Source organism: Canis lupus, chromosome 9, assembly GCF_011100685.1.
Source record: "Canis lupus familiaris isolate Mischka breed German Shepherd chromosome 9, alternate assembly UU_Cfam_GSD_1.0, whole genome shotgun sequence".
NCBI classification, from domain to species: domain Eukaryota; kingdom Metazoa; phylum Chordata; class Mammalia; order Carnivora; family Canidae; genus Canis; species Canis lupus.
The window spans coordinates 44,397,728-44,415,542 of record NC_049230.1 but is presented as its reverse complement, the minus strand read 5'-3'; the positions used below and the strand labels follow the sequence as shown (position 1 = coordinate 44,415,542).

The window sequence follows — 17,815 nt, the reverse complement described above, 5'->3', positions numbered from 1 at the left end:
GGCTGAATTCAGAAGGGTGTATTTGAAAATCACTGTGTGAAAACTACATGTACACATAAAAGTATTCTTGCTCTTAGGAGAAATTTCATACTTCACTCCTGAATAGTTACCTGTTTCATAAACTGGATTAGAGATCTTCGATTCTGTTCCCAAAATTTTGGCAGATCTTTCTCAAATGGGTATTTCACACAACCTAGCTCAATAGTCACTTCAAAGCAATTTGTTTGTAAATAGTTCCAGTCCTGCATACCACCTAAAGGATAATAAATTAAAATCAGTAACTCTGAAGAAGTAGAACTAGATCAGATCCCAAAAAGTAAGCAACACTCCTAGTAAAAAAGCCAAATCCATCTTTTCTCAGCATTGGCTGAAAAACAATAGTATGTTCATTTGAGAGTTCCCTGATGTGGATGGCATAGGTAAGATACCTATAGTTTCATGTCCAAGAAGAAATCAAGTATAGCTTACCCTCTTTTTATTAGCACACCAAAGGTTTTTTGTCACAGCCAGAGGTAAAATATAACACTTTCATAAAGTTTTAGTACACTATCTTTACTGAAACTCCAAATGTACCAAATTAAAAGATAATTGAAAAGGTTATCTGAATATTTTAAATTATTTAAATAATATTTTTAAAAGAATGATATTTTCTCAAAATTAAAAAAATCAGTAAGAAGCAGCACCATCCAATGGGAAGAAAATCCATCAAGTTATATGGCCTTGATATTAAATAATGTTTACCTGGGACATTATACCAACTAGCTCCATTTGTTATTCCATGAGGAAAATATTCATTAGGGTACATATTCTTGCAAGGTCTACCTTGAAACATCTGGGAATTTTCCTGAAAAAAAATTAAGAATCTTTACTTACATTTGGTTGCATTGCAGGAAAGATAAGGAAAAATAATAAAAGTGGTTACCAATAGGGTATGTTGGGGGGGTGGGAATGAATGGGGTGAGCAGAGTCATGGGAAGCACTGAGACTTTTCATATATAACTTTCTATGCCATTTTGACTATTTACTATATGAACTTATTACCTACTTTTAAAAATCAAAATTTTAGTATATGTGCTGCTGAAGCGAGCACTTAAAAATCAAAATTAAATGTGCTCTGTAAAAAAACATACTTTATTACTTGCAGTTACAAGTAATATAAAACCCAACCCAATCCACTTCCAAAAAAATCCCACAAAAAACTGTTCATGTTTTCAAGAAGCTTGGAAGTCCCAGAAAGATAATTCACATACGATGTGGAGTAAGCAGCTTTCTCTTACTTCTAGATGGTCCCTCTGTGCTTTGACTGCATTCTGTACCCTGTTACAATTGGTTGTACCTTTTTCTTCCCTAAAAACAAGACACTGTTCCCTGAAACAATTTGTGTCTTTGTGTCCTCAGCATCTATCAGCATCTAGCATAGTGCATGTGCAATAGCTTGCCCAATGAAGAATGAAACAAACTGCCATGGAGACAAAAGTAAGTGCTATTGGAATTCAGAGAAGAGAAAGATTACTGACCAGAGCAGCAGTGGAGGTTTCCCAAAGAAACTAAGCTTTGAAAGATAGTCAAAACTTCATTTCTTTCTTGTGGAAATAGAAAACAAGTTGTACAAAAAGCACGAAGAGAAAAATAACAATTCTCTATTTTCCCACTACTGAGAATTAACCATTTAACTTTAAAATATATAAGCAGGGCACCTAGCTGACTCAGTCAGTAAAGCATGTGATTCCTGATCTTGGGGTCATGAATTTAAGCCCCATGTTAGGCATAGAGCCTACTTAAAAAAAAAAAAAAGTGTATGCACATACACACATGAACGTGTGTGTGTGTGTATGTGTGTGTATATATATATATATATATGTATATATATATATGAAAACAACTTCCCTTGATTTAAAATTTAAAATATATATATAACAACCCCCTTTCATAAACTTAACATACCAATTACAAGTTTATGATCCCACTGCTTTCATATCAAACAAAAATTATTTTGGATTACTGTAATAATTATGTACATGCTCTTTTGCTTTCTGATTTTTCTATTGAAGATGTGCACACACCTTTATGTCTCTCTCTCCATTTCCATCAGTATCTATCCATTCAATTATAAGTTATACAGATGTATTACTATACTAATACAATAGACATAATATAAATCTGCATAAAAATAAAAGTTTTTTAGGAATAAATTTAAAAATATAAACAAGGAAAAAAAAATATAAACAAGGGGCAGGTGGGTGGCTCAGTTGCTTAAGCACCTGCCTTTGGCTCAGGTCATGATCTCAGGGTCCTGGGATTGAACCCCATGGGCTCAGTGGGGAGCCTGCTTCTCCTTCTCCCTCTGCTCCTCCCCCTGCTTGTACTCTCTGGTCTGATAAATAAATAAATAAATAAATAAATAAATAAATAAATAAATAAATATCTTTAAAATTTTGTTTTAAATATAAATAGAATTTCTAATATATTCTTCTTACATCTTAACAGATCATCTAGTATAAACCTTACTCTAGACACCATAGTTCTAGGAAGTAGCTATTAACATTTCAACTTTATCTCAGAGCAATAAAGAGCCACTAAAAATCTCTGAAGAAAGGGTGATATGTGAAATATTCATGGCTCTAGGTAAGTTTATCCTAATAACATGAAAAATAAACCAAAGCCATCAGAGTACTACTGAAATAATCCAAATGTAACATCATGTGGCCCCCCCCCACGCCGGGAGGTTGTGGCTTTTGATTTTACCGTGTGCATTTACCATCTCCTTTAATTCTCGCTACTCTGATAATTTTTAAAACCTAATTAAATTTTTTCATGCAGTTTGACAACTTAAAGAAGACTGAGGGTGAGGACGGCCAGTCTCAGTCCACACACAGTCTAAAAGTTACATACCAAGATACTAAATGATGAGGGCTCACTAGGTTTATTTTCTTCTTGTTTGCTTGCCTGGATCTTTTAATCTTTTTTTACAGTAACTTCCATTCTATGAAACAGTTTTTTAAAGAGGCACTTACATAGTGGTGACATAGTGGTGACATCTTGGTGACAAGATGGTAAAAATGGTTGAGGATAGAAGATGGAGGAAAAAAAGAAAGTAAAAGACAATGTCCAGCCAATAAAAGAAAAAAAACCAGAGCTTTCTATTATACAATGCAAGAGATCATGTGGAGAAGACAACAGTATCAGATGTCAGAGGTCAAGAAAATTAAGAAAAACAACAAATTTCTAGTAATCTTTGAAGGGGCACTTGCAGGTAAAACAATGTAGGCAGAAGATGATAAGAAACTGAGATGAGGGATCCCTGGGTGGCGCAGCGGTTTGGCGCCTGCCTTTGGCCCAGGGCGCGATCCTGGAGACCCAGGATCGAATCCCATGTCGGGCTCCCTGCATGGAGCCTGCTTCTCCCTCTGCCTGTGTCTCTGCCTCTCTCTCTCTCTCTCTCTCTGTGACTATCATGAATAAATAAATAAAATCTTAAAAAAAAAAAAAGAAACTGAGATGAGAGAACAACAATAAGGAAGTGGACACAAGAGACTACTTAGTTTTTTTCTTTTCTTTTGATTCCTCCTGAACTAATTTTAGACTTGCAGAAAAGTTGTAAAAATGGTACAGAGGGTTTTATATATCTTTGAGCCAGCTTTCCCTAAGGTCAGCATCTTATGTAACCAAAGCACAATTATCAAAAAAAGGAAATTAACACTGATGTCATACTGTTAACTAAAATAAACTAATTTTTACTCAGAAATCACTAGTTTTTCCACTAATACCTTCCTGAAACTTTCTTGTCACTTGGTGTCTGTCACGTCATATAGCAGAAAGCTGTTTCTTTACTTTCACTTAATTGAATTCATTGAATTTCATTATACTTAAAATATAATAAAAGTTATTATAGAAAGATCAGAAAATGCAAAAGCACAAAAAGAAGAAAATTGTAAGCCAAAGATTACTTAATATTTTGGTATGTAACTTTTAAGCTCTTTTTGGCCTCTGCACAAACTGGGATGGATGGGAATGGGTACCCCACCCCTTAGTCTTCTCAAGGTTCACAAAATCTGCTTCACTGAGATGTAATTCACATATAACACGGCTTACCCGTTTAAAGTGCACATCTCAATGGTTTTTGGTGTATTCGCTGAGTTGTGTGATAATCACCACAGTAAATTTTAGGACCGTTTTATCTTCCCAGAAGAAATCCACACCCATTAGCACTCTTCATTCTCTTCCAACCTTCTCCTGGCCTCCCCTTGCTTCCTCAGCCCTAGGAAGCCACCAATCTATTTTCTGTCTCCATGGATTTGCCTGTTCTGGACACTTCATATAAATGGAATCATACATTACATAGTCTTTTGTGACTGACTTCTTCCACTTAGCATAATGTTTTCAAGAGATATTCAAGTTGTAATTTGTTGTGCTCTATTCCTTTTTATGGCTGAATAATACTCACTGTGTGAATGTATCATATTTTGTTTATCCATTTATTATTTGATGGACATTTGTATTGTTTTCATTTTTGGCTATTACTGATAATGCTGCTATCATTTGTGTTTGGTTGACCCTTGAACAAAATGGGGGTTAGTGGTGCCAATGCCCCCACACAGTAAAAAATCCAGGTGTAATTTTTGACTCCCCCAAAACCTAACTACTAACAGTCTACTGTTGACCAGAAGTCTTTTTTTTCTGACCAGAAATGTTAACCAATAACATAAACAGTGAGTTAACACATGCTTTGTATATTATATACTGTATTCTTACAATAAAATAAGCTAGAGAAAAGGAAACATTATTAAGAAACTCATAAGGAGGGCAGCCCCGATGGCGCAGCGGTTTAGTGCCGCCTGCAGCCCGGAGTGTGATCCTGGGGACCCGAGATCGAGTCCCACATCGGGCTTCCTGCATGGAGCCTGCTTCTCCCTCTGCCTGTGTCTCTGCCTCTCTCTCGCTCTCTCTGAATGAATAAATAAATAAATCTTTAAAAAAAGAAAAAAGAAACTCATAAGGAAAAGACATTTGTGGGACTATATTTATAGAAAAAAATCCACATACAAGTGGACCCATGCAGTTAAAACCCCTGTGGTTCAAGTGTCTACTGTATAAGCTTTTGTGTAGATATGTGTTTTCATTTATTTTGGGCATATACCTAGGAGTGGAATTGTCAGATCACATGATAATTCTATACTTAACATTCTTAGGAACTGCAAAACTGCTTTCCAAAACAGTTGCACCATTTTACATTCCTACCAGCAATACACAGGGTTCCAATTTCTCTATTTTTACCAATACTTGTTTTCCATTTTTTTACTATAGCCAGTCCTAGTGGGTACAAAATGGTATCTCACTGTGGTTTTGATTTGCATTTCCCTGATGGCTAAGGTTATTATCTTTTGTGTACTTCTTGGTAATTTGTATATCTTTTTGGAGAAATGTATATTCAAATCCTTTACTCATTTTTCAATTAGGTTGTCTTTTGATTATTTAGTTGAGTTAGTTTAGTAAGAGTTCTTTGTATATTCTAAATATAAGATTCTTATCAGATATGTAATTTTCTCCTATTTTGTAGACTGCCTTTATACTTCCTTGATACTTTGTTATGTGTTGAATTCGGTCCCCTAAAAAAGATATGTTGAAGTCCGAACCCCTAAAGACCTCAGAATATGACTGTATTTGATTATAGAGGTAATCAAGTTAAAATGAGGTAATTAGACTAGGCCCTAATTCGATATGTCTGATATCTTTATAAAAAGGGAAAATTTGTATATAGACAGGGAGGATGCCATGTGAAGACAAAGGACTGAATTAATCCACCTAGAAGCCAATGAATGCCACAGACTGCCAGCAAAACACCAGAAGCTAGGAAGAGACAAGGAAAGATTCCCCTACAGGCTCCAGAAAGAGCTTGGCCTTGCCAAGACCTTCATTTTGGACTTCTAGACTCTAGAACCATGAGAAAAGAAGTATCTGCTGTTTTAGGCTACCCAATTTATGAAACTTCATTACAGAAGCTGTAAGAAACTAATACAGTATCCTTTGTAGCAAAAAAAGGTTTTAATTTTGATGATACCCACTGTATCTTTTTGGGTCACTTTGTGCTTTTGATATCACGTTTAGGAAATCAGTGTCTAACTCAATGTCACAAAGATTTATTCCTATATTTTTCCTAAAAGTTTTATAGTTTTAGCTCCTACATTTAGGACTATGATTTATTTTGAGATAATTCTGGGGGTATGGTAGAGGAAGGGGCCCAAATTCATTCTTTTGCATGTGCATATCCAGTTTTCCTATCACCATTTGTTGGAAAGATTATTCTTTCTCCCTTAAGCTGTCTTGGTGCCCTTGTCAAAAGATCAATTGACCATACATGTAAGTACATATTTCTGTACTCAATTCTAATTCATTGATCTATATGTCCATCCTTATTATGTTAGTATCTCAGTGTCGTATACTATAGTTTTTTTTTGTTCTTGTTTTTGTTTTTTAAGATTTTTCTATTCATTCATGGGAGACACACACAGAGAAAAAGAGAGTGGCAGAGACACAGGCAGAGGGAGAAGCAGTCTCCTTGCAGGGAGTCCGATGCGGGACTCGGTCCTGGATCCCGGGATCACGACCTGAGCAGAAGGCAGGCACCCAATCACTGAGCCACCCAGGTGTCCTGTATACTATAGTTTTGCAGTAAGTTTGAAATTGGGAAGTATGAGGTCTTTAGCTCTTGTAATTTATTTTTTTGTTTTAGAGATAATTTTGTCTTTTTCTTCCATGTATTTCCTGAGTTTTATCAACTGTCCTTCATTTCTTATCTTTTTTGTTCTCTGTTTTCACTTTTTAAATATTTGACTTAAAGTTTTCTTCTGCTTCTTGATTATTTTTTGGTGGTAGTAAGGTTTCCTCAAGCAATATGTGTAAAACTTCATTTCCTGATTTTCTCAAATAGTTCTTCTTGGATTTTACTTATCTCTCTCTCTCTCTTTTTTTTTTTTTTTAAAGATTTTATTTATTTACTCATGAGAGATACAGAGAGAGGCAGAGATATAGACAGAGGGAGAAGCAGGCTGCTCAGGGAAACCTGATACGGGACTCGATCCCAGGACCCCAGGATCACACCCTGAGCAGAAGGCAGATGCTCAACTGCTGAACCACCCAGGCGTCCTGGATGAACCTATCTCTTGTTCATTTTTATGATACTGGGCTGTTATATACGATTCTTATTTAATGGTGCCCTTTTCTGTCAGTTTAGCAAAGTACTTTAGTGTGTTTTTGTTTTATTTGTCTTGAAATAAGGGTGGAGCTGTGAGTCCTCTGGATTTATGGTTCTCTTCTGTCTTGTACAATCCTACATTTCCCCTCTTTTCTTCTTTTCCTCTTCACTATCCAATTACCAAAGGGCTCTTCTTCTTCATTTCTTTTTGCCTTTTTTTCTGCCCCAGAAGTTAAAAGTTTGGAAGATTTCCCTTTAAATCCACCTATCCTTTTAAATTGTGTCTGTCCCTTTAAATTGCACCAGACTTATAAGTTGTATATACTTTGAAATTTCTTTCCAATATTCCAGTGCTCTCACCTGCCCAATTACCTTTTTATTTAGATTTCAGATTTAGGGTGCACTTAATATTTGGTAGTCATTCCATCACCTTCAGGTCTGCCCTTCATTAGTCCCCTACTTCTGTCTTCACAGATTGTCTTGGTCTGCTTTTCTTCACCATGAAGCTATTGTAGAGCATGGGGGATTTGGATATATGATAGATCACGATAGATCACGGCTAAGAGAAAGGAGGCTATGAGTAAAGACTGAGGATTTTAATTATTATCTTTCCCATTTACGACAGAAGAAATAAAGGAATAAGCTTCCAGAGGAGGCAGGATGTGGTGAGATCAAGAAATGGAGTAAAACATGGGAAAGACACAAATTGATAACAATGGAGAAGACAGAATCTGAATGAACTCACATCAGATTATTCAAAGTTCTACTTAGTCAAGGCAAAGTGATCTACTGAGAATAAGGGGAGTAAAGTTGGGATTAGGAGGTTCAGGTAGAGGATAAAGGTTTAGAATCATCTAAGTGGGAAACACGCCAAAGAGTCAAGCAGCAAAACATGAAGCATTGCCAAGTAGAACCGATGGCTCTGTTGAGGTTAGAGAGCATAGACGGAGTGTGGTCAATTTCCACAACTGTGTGGCTTTTCTGGGATGTATAAGAGAGACAGTGGTGACAAATACTGCAGATTGGACATTGGCAAGGCAGGTATGTCAGAAGGGTATCCCAAAGTGTGAGTAAGAGTATCACTGAAAGGGATGCTTGTGGGTCTAAGCTGGGTAGAAAGTAAAATCAAAAGAACTAAAGGTCAAAGAAAACAAAAAGAGGCCAAGGAACTCAATGTCACAATGAAGGTAAAAAGTAGCACCAAATGTGATGGGGATATGAGCAAAATCTGATCACTTATTTTGATTATTCAGAGGGTATAATATTCTCATATGCCACAAACATCCCTCAAAAATGGTGTGCCCAAACAGAAGACAACTATTCTTTAAAGTTAAAATAGACATATTCCCATTAGAAACTCTCAACAAACTCACAAGGTCCACTTGTGCAGAATGAAGGTATGGGCAACATGAAATAACAGAAGGCTGTGATTAGAGACCACAGAGTTGCAGTCTTAATATTCTCTACCTATAACCAATAAAATCACAGACTGAGTATGTAATAAGACCAAAAATTGAAACTAACAGGCCTGGTTGCCAAGCCCCAACTTTTAACACATTATCTAAGAATAATTTTTCCATTAAAATTTCACACAAACACACATACATACAAATACCATTTCTGACTATAAAACTAATGTATGTTCATTACAAGAAGTTTAGAAAACACATAAATTTCTACCTGTTTTCCCTTGGTATATGTTAATATAGGCTCTTTGATAGCTTAGACTAGTGGTTGGCAATTTTCTTCTATAAAGGACCAGACAGCAAAAATTCTAAGCTTTACAGGCTTGAAAGTGTCTGTTGCAACTACTCAACTCTAAATCCAGTAGGCTGGATTTGGCTCTCAAGCTGTAGCTTGTCAACCTCTACCTCAGACTAAAGGTAGGTTTATAATTAAAATACTAGTCAAATGAAATAAACTAGCACACTAGTTTATATTTATTATGATTAGTTTATTACGATTCAGGTACTATGCTAAAAACTGCAGGCAAAAAGACATTATTTGAGCTTAAAGGTTAGTGGGGAAATACACAATATATTCAAAGTGAGGTAGAAAACAGGAGAAAAAATGGTAAGACAGCATGAAAGGAATCATGCAAAGGAATCACAGAAAGCGTAACCAAGAAGAAGGTACCTGACCAGATTCTTACTGGACTTTGTTTTAATGCATTGCTTAATTAAAGAACTTTATAGCATTTTATGTTTAAACACAAGCCTACCTTGGAATAAGAAAGTGCTATTTGTTGAAACACAGCATCATCTGGTGATTTACTATATGTGGCAAGCCCTTGTTCATCATCATCAAAAGGATAGTTCACTACTAAAGAACCTGCAAGGGAAAAGAGGAAAATGTATCATGTTATCTCCTTCAAGATGGATTATCAACATAAATTGCACTTTCATAATACTGCTTAGAGACTGGAAACCAATACAATTTCCACAATTTTCATTTGTTCACCTGTTCATGTATTCTATCTCTACTAACCCACATATCTTTGCCTTTTTTATCATGCCACTTCATGGGAATGGAAGTGAAAGAACATATTCAACTTGAATTCAGATGAGGTAATCCTGTAGTAACAAATACCAGCCAACATTTGTATAGAGCAAAAAAAATTTTTATGAAGCAAGTATGAAGAACTATGCTCATTCTATGCCCCAAAATAGTTCTAAGAAGAAAAAGTCCAGTTCAATACTGCTTAGACAAATTTAATGTCCCAAAAAATGTTCATTTCATCCCAGAATTATGACCTCCATATCTAAAAATTAGAACAGAAAAAAGCCAACATCAACTTCTACTCAATACTGTTTTCGTACAGCTAATTTTCTAAGGACAGAAAAAAAGTCATAAAAGACTTATTTCTATGAAATGGTCTATTTTAAAAAAATTAGTATCAACCTAAAAAGCAGGATCAGTAAAGGAAAAAAAATAGATATATTTGACTTCATCAAGATTAAAAACTTGTGTGTCAAGGACTTTATTAATAAAGTTAAAATATTTTTAAAAAGTTAAAATACAACCTATAGAACAGAGAACAGGAGAAAATATATCAAAATCAGCAATCTGATAAGGGCCTAGTATCCAGACTATATAAAGACCTCCCACAGCTCAACAAAAAGACAAAAAAAAATTTTAATTGGCAAAAGACTTGAACAGATATTTTTCCAAAGCAGATACACAAACGGCCAAGTACAAGAAAAGATGCTTGTTACTAGTCATCAGAGAAATGCAAATCAAAACTACAAGGAAATACCACTTTTTACCCACTAAAATGGCTATAATATAAAACAGAAAATAACAAGTGTTGATGAGGATGTAGAAAAACTGGAATCCTCATATGTTGCTGGGAATGTAAAACTGTATGACTACTGTGGAAATCAGTTTGGCAGTTCCTTAGAAAGCTAAATATGCAATAATCATATGGTGATATTTCCATCAAAAAGCTAAACATGGCTAAATGAAATAAGTCAGTCAAAGACAAATACCATATGATTTCATTCATATGTGGAATTGAAGAAACAAAACAAATGAACAAAGAAAAGAGACAGACAAAAAATAGACTCTACAGAGAACAAACTGAGGGTAAGGTGAGGGGAGAAGTGGAGAGATGGAGGAAATAGGTGATGAGGATGAAGAGTACACTTATCATGATAAGCACTGAATAATGTACAGAATTGTTGAATCACTATATTGTGCATCTGAAATTAATATAACACTGTATGTTAATTACACTGGAATTAAATTTTTATAAAAAAAGCACAAAACATGGAATTACTCAAATAAATTGAAGTCAGGGACTCAGATATTGTATATCATTATTTACAGCAATATTATTTATCAGAGTGAACAAGTAGAAACAACCCAGATATACTTCAGTGGAAAAATGGATAAATTGTGATATATACATACAATGAAATATTATTTGGCCATAAAAAGGAATGAAGTACTAATAAATGTCACAATATGAATGAACTTGAAAACATTATGCTAAGCGAAAAAAGAAAGACACAAAAGATCACATATTGCATGACTCCATTTCTGGTTCCATTCTATGAAATATACAAAAAAGAAAAAAAAAAGAAATATACAAAACAGGCAAGTCCACAGAGATAACAGAGACTGGTTGTTACCAGGGCTTGAGGTGAGGGGAAAATAGGGAGCAACTGCTCAATGAGTAAGAAATTTCCTTTTGGGGAGATGAAAATGCTTTGGAGCTAAATAGAGATGGTGGTTGTGCAACATTGTGAATGCACTAAATGTTACTGTATTGTTCACCTGAACGTGATTAATTTTATGTTTTATTAATTTCAACTTTAAAAATTAGTATCAAAATTTACAAAGAGGAATCTTACTTTTCTTTCAAAATCCTTCTGAATTGTTGACACCAAAGAAATCCTCTTTTAAATTTCTTTGCTAAGATTTCAAAACCCATTTAAAGATTTTATGATGAGAAAACAAAATGTCATAGAGAGGAAGGGTTAGATGGCAGTGGAGTAGAAGGACCCACATCCCACGAATACAGGTAGGTAACTATCAAATCATCCTAAATACCCCAGAAATCAATCTGAAGACTGCAGAACAAACTCCATAAAACATAGAGAAGAGGCCACATGGAAGAAGCTAGGAAGTGTGGAGACACGGTTTAGGAAAGAAATGGATCATGGTCCTTGTAGTGGAGAGGGAACCATGGTTGCAGAGAAGGGCAAGAGACAGACTAGCACACAAACAGGGATGCACAGGGGAAAATGAATCCCCAGAGCAATTGTTTTGGCAAGCGAAAAGGCCTGAATTTTGTGAGTCCTTGCAACCAAAGGGGCTTAAAGCCTGGAGTTTTAAAGGTTAGCATGCTTGGCTCTGGGAGAGCTTGGAGGATATTGGGGTTACTCTTGAAGAGAAGGCAGAGTGAACAGCCAGTGGACACACAGTGTAGAAGCAGCAATCTGAAGAGTACCTGGGGCACACAGTGAGGAGGTTATTTGCTCATCTTAGAGTGTGTCCCAGAGAAGTAGCATTCAAGGAGATACTCCTCTAGGAACAAAGAAACTGGCCAGAGCCATCTCCCTCTCCTACCCCTCAGCATAAGCATAGGGCCAACAGTGGAAACTAGTGCCGTGCTGACACTCACTACTTAACTTGCTTATATCAAGCTCCATCCGTCCACATCCCACACTTTCCCACCTCCATGCTCTGGAAGAACCACCTTTCCCAGTCTCACTTGCTTAAGTTCCAACCCAGTGGGCCCCAGAAGATTGACCCAAGCTCCTGCCCACAGTGTGTTTCCTGAACTGGGAGTTCTGCAGGGCCTCAGTTCTGGTAGTGGTGGCAACAGGTCTCATTTCACAAGCAAACCAGAACATATCTAGTTAAAACTCACCACATTCAGGCTAGGGACCCAACACTACCCACAATAGGCAAAGAGCCTCTGCAGGCAATTTGCCTGAAGGATAAAGCAGCCAGGACAAAACAGCAGAGCATACACAGCACACATTGAAGATAATCCTAGAATACCAGGCTTCTAGGGGAAGAAGGGATGCTGCAGAGAGAGCAGGGCAATATAGGACCTCCTCATAAGGCCATTATCCGCAAGATAGGAGATGCAGCTTACTTTCCTAACACAGAAAAACAGGCACAGAAACTTAGACAAAATGAGAAGACAGAGAAATCTGTCCCAAATGAAAGAACAGGACAAGGCTATGGCTGGAGATCTAAGTAAAACAACTATAAATAACATGCCTGATAGAGAATTCAAAGCAATGACCATAAGGATACTCACTGGACTTGAGAAAAGAGTGCAGGACATCAGTGGGACCATTAACATAGAGATAAGGAATAACAGCCGAGTTAAAGGGGTCAATAAATGAAATGAGAACATGTTTGATGGAATGAACAGATCTAGAAGACAGAGTAATGGAAAGTAATAAAGCTGAACAAAAGAGAGAAAAAAGAATTATGCAAAATGAGACTAGACTTAGGGAACTCTGTGAATCCATCAAAAATAATAACATTTATATTAGAGGATTCCCAGAGCAAGAAAAGGGAGAAAGGTGGGGGGGAGGGAGATAATTTATTTGAAGAAATAATAGTTAAGAACTGTTCTAATCTGGGGAAGGAAACAGATATCCAGATCTAGGTGGCACAGGAAACCCCCAACAAAATCAACAAAAGCAGATCCACACCAAGACATATTATAATTAAGGTGGCAAAATACACTGATAAAGAAAAAAAATATTAAAGGCCACAAGATAAAAGACAGTTATATACAAAGGAAACCTCATAAAGCTATCAGCAGATTTTCCAGCAGAACCTTCCAAGTTAGAAAGGAGTGACATGATACTTAAAGTGCTAAATGGGAAAAACCTGCAGCCAAGAATACTCTACCCAGCAAAGCTATTATTCAGAATAGGAGAAATAAAGAGTTTCCCACACTAACAAAAACTAAAAATGTTCATGACCAGTAAAGCAGCCCTATAAGAAATATGAAAGGGGACTCTTTGAGTAAAAAAAAAGGAGAGATTAAAGTGACAGTATGAAGGCAGTTAACATAAAAGCAGTAAAAATAAATATTCCTGCAAAAAAATCTGTCAAGGAACTCATGAAATAAAAAGATGTAAAATGTGACACCATATGCCTAAAACATAGGGAGGAGAGGAGTAAATGGGTTCAAATTTTTTAACAACCATCAACTTAATATAGACTGCTATATGCAGAAGATGTTATATACAAACCTAATGGTAATCACAAATCAAAAACCACTAATAAATATGCCAAGAATAAAGAGAATGAAATCTGAATATATCACTAAAGAAACCAGGCAAACCATGGAAGAGAGAAAAGGAGCGAAAATCCTTAGAAACAACCACAAAACAAGTAATAAAATGGCAATAAACACATATCTATCAATAATTATTCTACATATAAATGGACTAAATACTCTAATCAAAAGACACAGAATGACAGAATGGATAAAAAAATAAGACCCATCTAATATGCTGCTTACAAGAGACTCATTTGAAACCTAAAGACAGGGATCCCTGGGTGGCGCAGCGGTTTGGCGCCTGCCTTTGGCCCAGGGCGCGATCCTGGGGACCCGGGATCGAATCCCACGTCAGGCTCCCGGTGCATGGAGCCTGCTTCTCCCTCTGCCTGTGTCTCTGCCTCATTCTCTCTCTCTCTCTGTGACTGTCACAAATAAATAAAAAAAAAAAAAAAAAAAAAATTTAAAAAAAAAAAAAAAAAAAAAAAAGAAACCTAAAGACAGCTGCAGTTTGAAAGTGAGGGAATGGTGAAATATCTATCATGCAAATGGGTGTCAAAAGAAAGCCAGAGTAGCAATATTTTTATTGGACAAAATAGACTTTAAAACAAAGATTGTAACAAGAGATAAAGACAGACACTATATAGTAATAAAGGGGACAATCCAACAAGAAGATAGAACAATTGTAAATATTTATGTACCCAATATTTATGTACACTCAAATACATAAAACAATTAATAATAAACATAAAGGAATTAACAGATAATAATACAATAACAGGGGACTTTAACACCCTATTTACATCAATGAACAGATCATCTAAACAGAAAATCAATAAGGAAACACTGGCTTTGAATGACATACTGGACCAGATAGATTTAACAGATATATTCATCCTAAAACAGCAAAATATACACTCTTTTCAAGTGCACATGTTACATTCTCCAGAACAGATCACATTTTGGGCCACAAAGCAAGCCTCAACAAATTTTAAAAAAATCAAAGTCACACTCTACATCTTTTCTGACCATAATGCTATAAAACTAGAAGTTAACCACAAAAAAAAATCCAGAAAGTACACAAATACTTGAAGGTTAAATAGCATGCTACTAAACAATTAATAGATCAATCAGAAAATAAAAGAAGAAATAAAAAAGTACACTGAAACAAATAAAAATGAAAATACAATAATTTAAAACCTTCAGAACGTAGCAACAATGGTTTTAAGAGGGAAGTTTATACCAAGATATGTCCTGAAAGAAACTAGTCTAGATGACTGGAGATGTATCTCCTACTGTGACAAGGTCTTGATACATTTGTAAATCTGTAAATTATTTTCATTGGAATATAAGTATTAAGTTTTCAGATTTAGCCAACACGATGTGTGATATATTCTGAGAATATTTTTTATAACTCAAAAAACTGTTTTCTATCAAACATGGTATAAAATATATTAAAAATTATTTTGCCAACCAGGTTGTGGCTTCATAATTCCTGTTTGGGTCTTTAAGAGTTGTTCATGATTACCAAATGTAAAAATATTTTTTTTCCTACTTCTGGCAAGCTTTCAAAGCAACTTTTGGAGAATTTCAACTTACTTTTTAAATATAAACATAAGTATGTACTGTTCTAAAATGGCAGGTTAAAAATAAATTTAAAATAAATAGAATAGAATAGAATAGAATAGAATAAAATAAAATAAAATAAAATAAAATAAAATAAAATAAAATAAAATAAAATAAAATAAAATAAAATAAAAATAAAATAGCAGGTTAATCTATATGCCATTAAATCTCAACTGTGATAACTTCAGTAGATATCCTGACATACATTGACACTAGATTACTTCCCTATTACCCCTGGTGCTAATAACTTCACTCTTTTTTTTTTTTTTTTTTAATAGCTTTACTGAGATGAACAGTTGACCCCCACACAACAGGCACTTGAATTGTGTGGATCCATTACATGCAGATTTTTATCGATACAGTACTACAAACTTATTTCTTAGTGATTTTGTAGAAAGGTATTTCTACAAATGATTTTCTTAATAACATAAAATTTTTTCCAAGCTTACTTTATTCTAAGAATACAGTATATAATACATACAGCATACAAAATATGTGTTAATCAACTATTGATGTTATTGGTAAGGCTTCTGGCTAACAGTGGGCTGTTTGTAGTTAAGTCTAGGGGGAGTCAGAAGTTATACATGGATTTTCAACTGCACAGATGCTGGCCCCCCTAACCGTCATGTTGTTCAGGGGTCAACTGTAATTTACATAACATACAACCCATCCATTTGAAGTATATAATTCACTGTTATTTAATACATTCACAGGGTTGTACAACCATCATTACTATCTAATTATAGACAATTTCATCATGCCAAAAAAAAACCTTGTACCCATTAGCAGTCACTTCCATTTCCCCCCAACCACTAACCTATCATCTATTTCTATGAATTTACATATTCTGAACATTTCATAAAATAGGGTTTTGGGTGACTGGCTTCTATTACTTAGCATATTTCCAAGTTTCATTTATGTTGTAAAACTCATCAGGACTTCACTGCTTTTCATGTTGAATAATATTCAATTGTATGGGTATACTACATTTTATTTATCCAATCATCAGTCGATGGATATTTGGGTTGTTTCTATTTTTAAGTTATTATGAATAATGCTACTATGAATATTCATGTACAAGTTTACACGTAGACATATGTTTTCAGTTCTTTTTGGTATTTACACTTTCACTCTTACTCACATTGCCCTAGTTGGACATTGTGATTATTTTTAATCTTGACCTCTCATCCTATTCATCTGATCAATTCCTGCTAAATTATATGAAGGTGTGTAAGCCCAAACACTATAGGAGAATGAGGCTATTGTGCTGCAGCTAAATACATAGCAAGGAAAAGATAAGAGAATGTCTTATAAACGTACATGAAAGAGTTTATTTAATTTTAGGGAAGAACAGGACTAAAAATTTCCAGTTCGTTAGTGTTTAATTTTTCTGAATGACAAAGAGTATGTTACCAAACTCCCAGTGAGAGGGATAAATATAAAACACATGTGAGAGATAAATATAAAACACTTGAAGAACTAAGTGAAGGCAGAGGAGAGAGGAGGGCGAGAGGGACAAGGGGAGAGAGAGATAGGGAGGAGGGAGAGAGAAGACAGTGGGGAAGGAGTATGGGGGAGGGGAAGAGTGGGAGAGAAAAGGGGGAAATAGCCAGGAAATTGGCTTAAAAAGCAATGAGAAAAGATCTTTATTATTTTCTGCCCTAAAAGCGGTAATAGATACCTGTTTTAAAATACCTAAGACTATAAACAGGTAACATTCCACCAAGATTTTCAAATGCTCTCAACAGGAATTAATTCTGGAATATCAAGTTGCTATTACCTCCATGCAGGTTTGCTGACAGTACAAATGGATAGGACTTCATCCAGCTCATTACAGCAATAGTTTCTGGTTGGGTAGGATCTGTGATCTGAAAGAACTGGTCTGGGAAATTTCGGTTCAGGTCAAAGTTGTTGCTGTTGTTTCTGCCAATTACACTCACTGAATCTCCTGTATGAGAAAGTATTCAAATTTAAGCCATATTTCACTTACATTTTAATCAAACACACTGCTCTTAACTCAAAGGTAAATGTGAACACATCAGTCTTCACTATGATTAATTATCACACTATGATTAAAACATACATTTTTGGGGGCAGCCCGGGTGGCTTGGCAGTTTAGCACCACCTTCAGCCCAGGGCCTGATCCTGGAGGCCTGGGATCGAGTCCCATGTCGGGCTCCTTGCATTGAGCTTGCTTCTCCCTCTGCTTGTGTCTCTGCCTCTCTCTCTCTCTCTCTCTC

General features: G+C 35.5%; 1 protein-coding gene across 1 annotated transcript in view; it reads right to left on the bottom strand.

Moving 5' to 3' along the window:
* The window catches only part of CPD (carboxypeptidase D), an 81,912-nt gene that overhangs the window by 24,712 nt on the left and 39,385 nt on the right, over nt 1-17,815 (bottom strand). The window contains exons 7-10 of the mRNA XM_038548411.1: nt 17,356-17,523; nt 9,414-9,523; nt 742-844; nt 111-253 (exon numbers count right to left, since the gene is read on the bottom strand). Of these exons, the coding sequence (XP_038404339.1) occupies nt 111-253; nt 742-844; nt 9,414-9,523; nt 17,356-17,523 (524 nt within the window). The remainder of the gene's footprint in view (nt 1-110; nt 254-741; nt 845-9,413; nt 9,524-17,355; nt 17,524-17,815) is intronic.